The sequence below is a fragment of the Vanacampus margaritifer genome, chromosome 9 (genome assembly GCF_051991255.1).
Source record: "Vanacampus margaritifer isolate UIUO_Vmar chromosome 9, RoL_Vmar_1.0, whole genome shotgun sequence".
NCBI lineage: Eukaryota > Metazoa > Chordata > Actinopteri > Syngnathiformes > Syngnathidae > Vanacampus > Vanacampus margaritifer.
This window is the reverse complement of record NC_135440.1, coordinates 23,422,504-23,435,602: the sequence shown is the minus strand read 5'-3', so window position 1 is coordinate 23,435,602 and position 13,099 is coordinate 23,422,504. Positions and strand designations below refer to the sequence as shown.

The window sequence follows — 13,099 nt, the reverse complement described above, 5'->3', positions numbered from 1 at the left end:
ATATTACAGCACGGCCGTCAGGAATTCAAACCACAAATCTATTTTAAAAGTCAGCAACTTGGCAAACAAGGGATGGAAAGTGAGAGCATCCTCGTTTAGACATTAGGGTTGCGATGCATCTAAGTGGTATTATGCACTGCATTTATTGCAATTCAAAGTCTGTGGACTGGTATACGGTACCTGTATTTGATTTGCAGATTTTTAAAAAAAATGTTTTTTTTTAATTTCTCCTATACATTACTTACACTGTGATGATTTCCTGTTTTTTGTAAAACCTTGCACACAACAAATACAATTTTTAGACACAAAACCTGATACTAAAACTAATAAAAACTAAAGTGAAGCATTTTAGTAAAGACTAAAACTAACAAACGCACTTTTGAAAAGAATTAAAACTAACGAAAATCAAAACACAAAAAACAAAGAGTAGAGTAATATTTACACATGGAAGCGAGTAAAGTAAAGAATTGTAAAAAAATACAAATAAAAGTCACTCAAGGGTTTAACTCATTCACTGCCATTGACGGCTATAGACGTCAAAAATTCATTTGAACTATTTCTATTAGTTTCACATTTTTTCCACTTTAGTTAACAAGAGTATAAAAACCTAGGTTTTTTTTAATTGTACATTTAGAACAGATATAAAATTTGTGATTAATCATGAGTTAACTATTGAAGTCATGCGATTAATTACAATTTAAAATAATAAATCGCCTGATGTCCCTAATTTAAAAAAAGAAAGAAGAAAAGATTATTGAAAATTAGGGGCCTCTGGCAATATATTTTTTTAATTGTAATTAATCTGTTCTAAATGTACAATAAAAAAATCAATGTTTTCATACTCTTGTTAACAAAAGTGGAAAAAAATGTGAAACTAATAGAAATAGTTAAAATTAATTTTTGACGTCTATAGCCGTCAATGGCAGTGAATGAGTTAAGGAACGAACTCTTGACCTTCAGCTTGGTAGACCGATCTACTCCCTGAGCCACGCAGCTCCTGCTGTGTGTTAGTATATCGCTCATGTCAGCTGGAACCTTCCTAACTCCAAGGGTCCAAAAACGATGGTTTTGGTCTCCTCTTGGATGTGAGCGGACAGTAAGAGGGGCATAGCTCAGGTAGTAGTGTGGCAGTCTCCCAAGCTGAAGGTCATAAGTTCGTTCCTCAACCCTTGAGTGAATTTTACTTTATTTATTTTACTCTCCTCCAAGTGTACATATTACTCTAAAACTGAGTCTATTTGGTCCCACTCTAAATAGAGTCAAATTTACTCTAGAGAATTGACTTTGTACTAGTTATCTGACCGTGGGATGCTGTGTTCTTTATAAAAGGCTCTGAATGATACGGCAATTTTGCCATCTTTCTGCGTGAAACCGGAGACTTTATGACTAGTCAAATCCTCTCGCATCACTCCACAGAACGTTAATACCAAATTCAAAGACGTAGCCTGAAGGCTTGCCTGAGATGAGCTTCAACTGGGAATGCGACGGACAGACGAAGAACCCAAAGACAATGCGCCTCCAGTCAAAAACTATGCAGCAGACGTGATAGCAGGGGAGGTAGCGTTGTGAAATTTCCTCCTCAGTGGAAGGCGTTCAGATTTGATTTAAGAAGCGAGCGCTTGCCGCGTACCATTTTTCCCCTTTTTTTATTTCCCCTTTCTGCAGGAAATTGAGGAAGCTGTTATTAATGTTGGCAAAGCGCAAACAAACAATGCAAGGTGGCGTACGCGGCGTGCGCAGTCGTGTGTTTTTCAGTCGTTTATATGCATGTGACAGCGTTCGCGTGCCGGAGAAATACTGCGAGGGGCCACGGGCTGCCGGCTACATAATTCAACGGCCTTTCAGCTTACTCTCAAAGGGAGTCTATACAAAGAAGAAAGAAACAAAAATAAGACCTAAAAAAAAAAGAAAAAAAAGCAGAAGTTGTTCTGTGCGTGCCGTGATGAAACGCGGGGAAAAATTTCCCAGGCTTGCAAACAAAAAGAAAAACGAGAAGTGCCGTGCGGATTTGCATAGCCATTTGTAAAATAATAAGGGGCTTGGTTGAAAGCGACGCCTCGGGGCTTAGAGGCTCACAACGGAAGCTGGCTGTCGCACCTGAGTAAATATATGAGATGTTGCTTGTTTTTTACGAGGTAACAGCAGCACGTTTGCATCACACTAAAGTCTTTAGCCCCCAACTGTTTTACAAAGTTTGTAACAAAGTGCAGACTAAATAAGGGGTCACCAATGGGGTGACCCGCTTGCTTTAGCGAGCTGCTTCTCCAGTTACCAGGATGCCTCATGTGACCTTGATGATGACGACAGAAGGCAAAGGTCAGCTAACTCGATTGTTGTGAGCTTTAAATGGACACGGTGCTTTGGTGTAGACTTACACGCGTGTCTATTGTCTGCAGGAGTGTCTGTCTGAATGCATCCTCAGCATGAGTACATGCGGAGTACTGCAGGGTGGGAAGTAAACAATTACAAATATTTTGTTGTTGTACTTAGTGGACGTTTTCAGGTGTCTGTACTTGAGTATTTGCTAGGGACGGACCGATTATCGGCGCCGATATTCAGCATTTTGACAAATATCGGCATCGCCCATTTTGAAGAATCCTACGGCTGATAATAGATCCATTTAAAAAAAAGTGTTCAGGGGGAAAAAGTACTAATAAAGGGAACTAATAATTAAAATTTTCATAGATGCTTCCGACCCTAAGAACTCTCTGCACCTTCAGTAAGTAAAATTTGAACACATCCAATAGTTTGACATTTAAAAAAAAACTTTATTTACTGTAGCAAACAATAGGAAGCTATTTACTTAAACTTTTTATTTATTTAACTTTTGAAGACATGCTACTGCCCTTGGAAGATTCCTGAACTTTTTGTTAGATTGTCTAATTACTAAGATTTATTTTTTTTTAACTCCAATATTTTACGAACACTAATTACTGTTCAATAAACATATGCTTAAAAAAATAAGAGCTGGAGTTTGTATTTTTTCATTTTTGATGCCAATGTTTTGCCTTTTAGTGAAAATTAATAAAGGCTCTAAATATCGGTTATTGGCGTCCCTGACTACTAATAATCGGACAAATCCTCTTTGACACTTCAGCATGACTGCGAAGATGGAATCCCCAGCAAAACAACCAGTACATCGCATACATAAAGAATTTGTCACTATAATGTAAATATACCCATTGAGCTTTATTGTCTTAAACATCTGGTGATCACATCAGTGGCCCCCGTTCTACCTTATTATATAAGCTCCCTATTGACCGTGAACGTGAGTGTGCTCGTGTGTGTGTGTGTGTATGCGAGGAATAAGCTCATCAGCTTTATCTCACTTAAGCGTAAACAGCTCATGTGGTGGATTCGATTTTTTTTTTGCCACAAGAGCAGAGAAGGCTTTGTAGAGAAAGAGAAAGGCTAAAACAAAACGCGCCGTGCGACACGACAAAGCCTCCACGCGGCGTCCTTAACACTAATCTCTCAAAAAAAAAAACAAAGGCTTCATTTGCAATACGTGCACAAAGAAAAGCACAGAATGACTTGCGGTGGAGTTGCGTGGAATCCGCAAACGCCGACGGAACGCTTCGGCGAGCGCGAACGCCAACAAGTCGCAAAAAAAAGGAAACTCACGGGCTGGTTTTATCCACAAGCGTCATGCTGACATGGGATTAGCGCTATTGACATTTCAAAGAGCGCCTGCCTGTCAGACGCGCTCAACGACACTTTCTTGTTTTGTTTGTGTTTGTTGACTTTTGCGCCTTGTCAAAAGAGCCCCCCCCCCCCACAAAAAAAAAAACATCATCCCTTTAAAGCTCCTTACTGTCTGAGAAGATAAGACTTGTCATTTACCAGCAGATACGTGAAGAAATGCAACTTTGAGTTTTTTTTTTGCCCATATTATGTTTCACGAGGGAATCGGCGAACGCCTTCTAGTGGCGGAAGAGCGAATGAATATCGAGAGGATGGAAGTGCCAGCTTATTTCACCGTTGTTGTTCCATATAAACCAGGGGTGTCAAACTTAGCTCAGGGACCACATGGAGGAAAATATATTACCAAGTGGGCCGGACCGGTAAAATCATGATATATAATTTAAAAATAATTCATGTCAGGTATACATAGATTTTGGCTATTTGCAGGCCAGCTTTAAATAGCGTGTAAATATTGTTCCCCCCAAAAAAACACAAATGTGGCAACACTTTGCTCGTATGAGTTCCGGGCCTGTTTTGCATATACTGTTCCCAGAATGCATTGTGTGGTGCAGTTAAGGAAGTTATAGGACGTTAATTCCTGTCATATGCGTTTGTGTTACAAGTAGCTGAATCTGTGTCGTATTTAGCACGTTTATGTTTGATTTATGTTGGTCTATGATTTTATTTTTTTCAAAAACCGTCATTTCCGGTTGTGCGTAAAATAACGACATCCAAGTCAATTCCGTGTACAAGTTGCATTTCTCATCTGAGGATTGCTTGTGAAACTACGAATTTATATGTTTTGATTTTGGCTGTCATTACTTTTTTTTTTTTTACTTTACAAGATCATCTCGCGGGCCAAATTGAACCCATTTGTGAACCTGATTTCACTCATGGGCCAAACGTTTGACACTCCTGGTATAAGCCAAACCAACATATAATGTCATCCTGTGATTATTCCAATTTAGGAGGAAGTTGACGGGCAAGTAAAAATTTACACTTGTTAAGTGGTCTGCGGAACATTTGCAGGTAGTACAAAAGGCGGAGCACAGCATACACACAAAAAACAACTCTTTGTCACACACCAAGCGATTGAGTACCGCACATAAAAAAAAAAGGGATTGTGTTTTGAGGCTTCACGTACAATATACTAAACTGTATGATAAAAAAATTGTAAAAAAAAAAAAAAAAAGCAATGATGATGACATGTCAAATCGGTAAAATTACCGAATGAACAATACTGAGCTCTCCAGAAAAAAAAAATATATATAAAAAAATTAAAAATTAAAAATAAATAAATAAATAAAAAATTACCACAAAAACGTTTGTCAAGAAAGATGCAGATTGCCACAATCAAAGGAGAAGGTGGGAAAGGGATAATGTTGTACAATGAAAATTATGCACACTCTAAAAAACAGTTGGGTCAAAAATGGACCGATCCTCTAATTTGACCCAACTTTCTGGATTGTTTTATACATAATGAGCCAATTTTTCGACCCAAGTTAAGGATCTGACTAATATTTCCGAGTTATTTTACACTAAAAGTTGGCTCAAATCAAAGGAGAAGGTGGGAAAGGGATAATGTGGTACAATGAAAATTATGCACACTCTAAAAAACAGTTGGGTCAAAAATAACCTAACTATGGGTCAAAAATGGACCGATCCTCTACTTGGGTCAGTTAGACCCAACTTTCTGGATTGTTTTATACATAATGAGCCAATTTTTTCGACCCAAGTTAAGGATCTGACTAATATTTCCGAGTTATTTTACACTAAAGTTGGCTCAAATTGACCCATAAAGTGGATCGGTCCATTTTTGATCCATAATTGGGTTACTTTTGACCAAACAGTTTTTAGAGTCCATCGTTTTAGGCGGTAGTATAGAAAACGTAACATAGGCAAGAATATGTGTGAGGGAAAGTTTGACACTTTCCGACCTCTTGGGTCAATATTCCGCCTTTGCTGGCTCGTGTTTAAAAGGCAAAGACAAATAATTGCCTGAGCTTCCATGACAAAGCAATCAACCTTTCTGTCAGATAAGCACCTTTGATAATGCGCATTAAAAAAAAAATGCATTTTTTGCAGCTTTTTTTTACGTCGCCGTTAAATCCACTCGCAATGGTAGGAAGAGCTTCTACGAGGTCGTATCAAAGTTTATGTGCGTGTGCAAAGCAATGCTGGGACAGCAGGTGTGAGGTAACTACATTTTGCTTCCATTTTTGTATTGAAAGCAATGATCGCCTCTGAATTGTATTTTATACATCACAAAAGTTGCGATCTTCTGTTACGGCTCTGATGCAAAAAAAAAAAAAAACTTCCATCACTTCCTTTCTCTCTATTTGACAGTGACGAGGAAGTCCCGTACTCTGATCTTGTTCCCATCATCCCCGCTGACGTGATGTCCGTTAAGGAGATCCTGGACATGGAAAACCGTCCCCGCCACAGGACGTGGTGAGATATGATCGAGTCGAGTGTGTTGCAGATGTGTCTGGTATGTCTAACAGGGACGGGCATTATACTATATTTTCTATTTTCTATTATTATTTATTTATTTTATTTTTTTAGGAAAAAAAAATTAGGAATTTTTTTTTCTATTTTCTATTATTAATTCTTTTTTTTTTAAATGCAATGCAATGGACTGCTATTTAAATAGTGCTTTTTTTCTTTTTTTTTAGCTATGCTGCCTGGTCTCTCACTTCTGCATAGCAACTGCCTCAGCCAATCATCTCTCTTATACTGTTGAGCTCAACTCACCCCCTTTTTGTCTTGGTGTACCTCAAGGCTTGGCCTATGTACGGGCGGCCATCTTGGCCAATTGATTAGGTATGCCAAGTGGACTCTCTCTCCCCCTCGCCCGCCTGGGTCGGCGGCCATCTTGGCCATTTGACTACTACTAAAATTACTACAACTACAAGTACTACTACTACTACTACCATTGCTACAAGTACTACATGCGTCTTTCCACCTTGCAAGAGTCAACAGTCCCATTCAAAATTTCCGCGGAAATTTGAAAGTCGTGTTTTTGTTAAGCAGATGAATGCTGCCTGGAGCTTTGGAGTGGAGGTCCGAGTTGTGGTGGCTCTGTTTTCTTTTGACAACAAACTTTGAAAAATATTATGGGGGGGGTGGGGGCGTAAGTACGGTATAATGCAATTCGTGGTAACGAAAATACTAATCGGAGACAAGACCGAACCAAGCAAGCGTTCAGCGCTCTAAAAAAAAATAAATAAATACAAAAGAGGGTGAGAAGGCTGCTGTTATTCTTGATAATTGGGGCATTTTTGACAAAAGCAATGACAAGACATGTCATGAGGACATCCGGGAAGTGTTTTAACTTGTGAAAAGAAAATGTCATAACGTACCTCCTTTAAGATGATTCCGATTTGCAACCAAACGTGCTTTTCCGGCACAGCTGATTGATCTTCGACGGCACAAAGAGAACGCAATTAAATAAAAGAACAGCGGGCGACACATTTGGGACCTTAAAAGACAAGTGTAAGACAAATACATGTGATAAATGAGAAGTGGTGGCACCCAGTTGGAGATGGAACTACGGTGACAAGCACAAACATTTCACAAAAGCCACGACGGCCACGTTTCAATCAGCAAATCAATCAAAGCCACGGGTGGCAAATTTCATTCCAAATCTAATTCTGTGAAGGCTTTTTGTCGTCTCAAATGGAAACCATTGAGAACTTGATGACTTTCTTCCGGGGTAAATCACTGGAAAGCTCTCCGCTCCCCTACTTTGTGACGTTGGAGTGGATTCAAATCTTTCGCTCCTTTTTCGTGCCAGAAATTAAATATGGATTTCCCTTTCTTTTACGACAAAACTTCGGAAGTCGGGGCTGCTCTTCCTCCCTCGTCTATCTGCGGAAGGCCAGCTTGCGGACACGTGTCCTCATTCACCAAAAAGGCCCTCGAAGGAGTCAAGGGTGCTCCCATTCATCCATCCATAAATACAATTTCTATACGGCGTTTGTTATGAATAGAAATAGAATTATTTGAATGGCGCCCGTCCGAGCTGACTTGACGCCTCCAACCTACACCCATGAAATGTGAAAATTTGAAATGTATAAGGAGTAACCAAAATAAAACCCACTCAAGCACCAGGAGACAGGGAAACGGCATACAGGAAGGAGGGAGCCCTGATCTGAATAGTGCTGTAACTATCGCATATTTTTGAATTGATTAATCTATCGATTATTCAATCAATTAATCGGATACGTTTTAATTTGGCATTTAAGTGTATTACAAAAGCATTTTTCCCTGATTACTGTTTATTAACCAGTGATTGCATGGTGTTTATTTCATACTTTGTATTTGTAGAGTGATTTAAAAAAAAAAAAAATGATGTCGTACTATGTTATCAATTTGGTCATTGTTTTCCAAAGTACAAACAGATGTTTGCAAATGTTTTATTGTGATTATACACAGTCTTCTTCCACGAAGGACGACAGAATTTAGTGAACAATTAGGGTTGAGATGCTGAAATCTGAGGATTTGGGTAATTGTAAATTTAAAAAATGGCTCAAAACCATTACTCGATTATTAAAATAGTTGTCGATTAAATTGGTAATCGATTACTTGTCCATTAATCGGTTAATATTGCCAGCTCTAATTGAACGCTTCAAGGGTATCAAGCATGTCCTTCTACATAATTGTGAAGTACCCAAGTATGAGTATTAGGCTTGAGAACAGAAGCTACAACAATTATTGTTAACATTATTAAGACCCTTCAAATTGATTCACTAAAAGTAATTCTGAGAAATCGGAACATGCTCGAACTAGGATTTTGGAAGCCAACAGCTCTTTGAAATAACTTTTTGAACATATTGTCACGAAGAGATAAAAAACACAAATCAGAGGATTTGGGCAATTTGAAATTAAAAAAAAAATGGCTCCAAACGATTACTCAATTATTAAAATAGTTGTCAATTTGATAATTGATTACTTGTCGATTAATCGATTGATTTTGACAGCTCTAGATCTGAAACTTGAACCTTAGAACCTGCTCCCATTCAGTTTGGTTTTAAAAGGAAATTTAATGTGTGGAAATCTTAGCTAGAGTTAAAAAAAAAAACAAAGCCTAGATTTTTTTTTTTTTATATATATATATATTTCTACCTGTACACGAGTATTTTTTGTTCCACTTGTGATGTTTCAACCATATTTTTTTGGGTCATCACACAGCCTCTTGTTAATTGGTTGCGTTGGGCACAGATGCCGCATTATCCAGGTCAGACTTTTCTTAATGGCCTTGACTGTTTTATGCCTCCCTGCCTTGTGCTTAAACTTCTTTTCCCACTGAGAGTCTGTATAATTTGAATGACGGAGAATCAGTTGGTTTATTTATTGTTCCGGGAATGAAGTAACATGTCTGTCACCCTTTACTTCTCACGTATCTCGTTATCATGGAAGGAGGGCAGGAATCCCTGCTCGGCTGTCATGTATGGCTCTAAAAATAATCCCAGACAAGAAACAGTGCCTCTTCATTAAATGTTCTCACAGGAACGTCTGCTGTTCTGGTCGCATGCGTCTGATAGTGCCCGGCCCAAAAGTAAAATTGTTCTTTTTTTTTTCTTCTTTCCTTCTGTCATTCAGGACGATTACGATTTTAATCTAATACCCCCCCCCAAAAAAAAAATATTTATTTAAAGGTTTCATTTATTCCAAAATAATTCCTGTGCAAAATGTTTAGTCAACAATAATGTATACTGATCATAAATCAGTTTATATATATATATATATATATATATATATATATATATATATATAAACATTTTGAGAAGTCAGAAAAATTGTTAATTAAACATGCTTTAAGATATTACAACAAAGTTAAGATTGGCATTTAAAATGTATTTTAAAAATGTTGACGCCAATATCTCCCCTTTTTATTGAAAATGAATATTGGCTCCAAATATTGGTTATAAATAAAAAAAATAATAATAAATACATAAATAAATAAATACATAAAACAAGTAAATTATGCCTTTTTATGGACTAACATTCACAAAAACACATCCACAGATGTTTGTTGATTTAAATATATATATATATATATATATATATATATATATTGAAGGTTTATAATAATAAATCTAGGTTTGTGTGAATGCCACATGTGCAAGCTCTGAAATGTTTTTTGGAATTATGTTTTTATCTGCTTCAGGAGCTGAGATATCAATTATTTAGTATGCATTGACAATATTGTTGATTATCCAGGATCCGGGGGGGAGGGATGAGGGTGCGGGTGGCCGCGGGATGGGAGGGGGGATGGGGGCGTTGGGGAAAACTGTGGCCACCCCTGGCCACCACGTGCCTCCGCCATTATTTGGGAACAAATGTAATTTGCCCTTAACTCAAATTTAATCAAGCGCAGCGAAACTAGGACAGAGAGACGGAAATATGTCAACAGCAAAATTAATTTGTGCACGTGAACATAGTCGGCGCGTCTCCAAACGGCTTCCTTAACATGACGGCGTGACGTTGGATTGACAGATGGATACGGCGATGTTTTTGTCTTGACAGGAGCTGTCCTCTACATTGCTAATAAATATTCAAAATGTCCTCCAGAGCAGAAATTAAGCCATAAACAATCTCACTCCTGCAGGCGGGATGAGTTCTGGGCCTTTTTTTTTTTTTTTTTTGGCTTTAGGACTGACAGACTGAAACTTGATTGAAAAATTGTGACAAGAAAGGTCGCAAAGAGTATTAAAGGGGGCCGCTACTTTTTTGGGAGAGTGGCTTTGCACACATGAGCATCCATGTGGATTCATGCGCTTTGTGCATTTCACTGCCAATTATCTCAACTATTTGTTCAGCCCTTCATGCCAGGGTGGTCGTCATAGATCAGAGCTGCGTTTGTGAATATTTAATGGCGAGATAGATCACGAAAAACGCACGCTCCTGGCGACGAGAGTGTCATATTAAAACGTTCCGCTTATTCATGTTTAAGTGTGCGTGCTTAGCCGCATGTAGACGACAACCGAGATGGTGAGGCACATTAAAAGAAAACATGAGATGTATTAGGGAGGTGTCATCGCAGGGCAGTGGAATCGCTTATTCCGGCTTCATGATTAAATATCAGGGCCTTTGACTTTGTCTGTGAGCATTTTTCTTCATATATCTGGAAGGGGGAGGGGGGGGGGGAGAATGGACTGCCTTTAAATGCACTGTGGCACCGATTCTACAAGCCTTTAATATTGACTGGGAAAAAGATGACCATTTTTACCCAAAACAGCAGCGCTAGTGTAGTGGTTCACATAGCTGACTTTTTATGAAGCCTAGTACAACCTTGACACTGCATATGACAATTTGTTATTTTTTTTAAGTGTGTCGATATTGGTCTTATAGTGTGTAACGATATCTTCAGCGACAATCACGAATCTCGTTCGCCATACGTAAAGGCTGTCGTGGTAAAGCTCAATTCATCCATGCTAAGCCTTTTTTAACTGTTTTGCTAACCCCACCCCCCCCAAAAGGCAGCACTAAAACATGAAACTCTCTCAAGTTTCTCTTTAACTCATTTTCACTGAAGCAACCCCCTTCGCTCCCGGCTTTTTTTTTTTTTTTTTTACTGGATTTTGACCGATTTCGCAAGGCCCACAACATATTGTGTTCTATTGCTATCAAAACATGGAATCTATCAAAAGAAATATTAGAGTCTCTGCTTTCATCTGGCAAAAAAAAAGTAGATTTATATCTGTTTCTGTTTTACAACAATTAGCATTAGAATATAGCTAAGTTTTAAAATTATTCACAAATCTATTTAGAACTGTGGGTAAATGAGGGTGTTTTTTTTCAACATGGCCCTGGTTGATCTATTTTGCTCTTCTGCCACCTGCTGGCCGTTTTAGTAATAACTACCATTTCCTCAAACGTTTTCTGCAGTTGAAAGGCTGCATCAAAGCCTTCTGTATGCTCCAGCATAAAAACACATAAAAACGTATAAATACGTCTTTGGGACACTTAAAAAAATGTAAAATAGAATAAAAAATTTGGGAGCAAGTGAGTTTAATAGTACTTATTACTTTACTATATCTATAACTATATTTATATAAAAAATGTTCATACAAATAAAGGCCTTCAGCCACAGTTGGATGAGGCCACCATTTGTAGATATGCATTTTAAAAAGCCTGCCATGACATATCATTCATGAACTAAACGTCTCAAAGGAATACTTGACTCATTGAGCCATTCTCAGCAGTGAAAAGTTCATATTGTTTTCCAGAATTAATTTGATAACTTTATTTTTCATGTACAATTAATATCTTTAAAAACAAATTTTTCCACTTCCTGTCGACTGAAGATGACATCACCTGTGCTGAGGAAGTAGGTAACGACCAATCATGGCTCACCTGTTTTCTCGGTTTGGTCAGCAAACTGAGCCGTGATTGGTCGTTGCCTACTTCCTCATCACAGGTGATGTCATCTTCAGTCGACAGCAAGTGGAAAATTTTGTTTTTAAAGGTATTAATTGTACATGAAAAATAATGAAGTTAACACATCAATTATAGACAAAATATTCACTTCTTACTGTTGAAAATGGCTCAATGAGTCAAGTATCTTTTTAATTTCTCAACAACAACACATAGTAGTTGAATATTTTTTTTAATTGAGAGCAACCAAGCTCCGAATCGTTCAAAACTGAAGGCTTCCTGGAGAGGAACGAGTCGTCCCGCCAGAGATTTTTCGAGCAAATCCCCAGCGACGACAAGGCTCGGCTCAAAAAGAGCGACCTTTCCAATTCTCTCGAGTGGCGCTCGTCTAAAACGACACCTCGGTTGAAATGCGGCAGTCGCGCATGGACCTCATCAAGCTGTCAAATGCGGTGAAAATAGCCTTTGTCGAGGACTGCGCTCACGACAAAAAAGAAACTTCAATCAGTGTTCAATTGCAGTTTTATTCCTCTTAAATGACAATGTCAGTTTCGAAATAACTGTTTTCGATGCGTTGCTATCTCTTACGTTGGAAATGAGTAGCGTTTTTGACAGCTTACGCCATTTGAAAAGCTTTTTGGCACTTTGTTTTTTTCCAATTCTGTTCTTCGTTTGTCATGGAGAGCGAGAAATTGATCCGTGTATTCATTCATTCATTCATTCATTTTCCGAACTGCTCATCCTCGCTAGGGTGGATTGATCCATTAAATCACATTTAAACTAAAACTGCTTACAAGACATTATGCCTACGGATGAAAGACCAATAAGAGTGTAGTCAGTCGACCTACTGGGGAAGTTGGAAAATACAGTTTCCTACCATAAAAAGTGTCATTAATTTGGCAAAACTAAAAAATTTAAAAAATTTAAAAAAAAAACGTGAAAAAAAGGTAGGCTATAACACTTTAGGGTAAAGGTTGGGATTAAGGTTTGGTTAAGGGTTTTAGGTTTTAGGTGAACTAATGAATGCACGCAC

At 38.1% G+C, this 13,099-nt stretch overlaps 1 protein-coding gene and 1 long non-coding RNA gene across 3 annotated transcripts in view; one reads left to right on the top strand and one right to left on the bottom strand.

Moving 5' to 3' along the window:
- myom3 (myomesin 3) overlaps positions 1-13,099 on the top strand; it is a 75,831-nt gene that overhangs the window by 12,787 nt on the left and 49,945 nt on the right. For both annotated transcript variants that reach the window (XM_077575518.1, XM_077575519.1), the window contains exon 3: positions 6,031-6,135. In XM_077575518.1, coding sequence (XP_077431644.1) covers positions 6,031-6,135 — 105 coding nt within the window. The remainder of the gene's footprint in view (positions 1-6,030; positions 6,136-13,099) is intronic.
- Positions 1-13,099, bottom strand: part of LOC144057687 (uncharacterized) — a 31,340-nt gene that overhangs the window by 14,769 nt on the left and 3,472 nt on the right. The window lies entirely within an intron of this gene.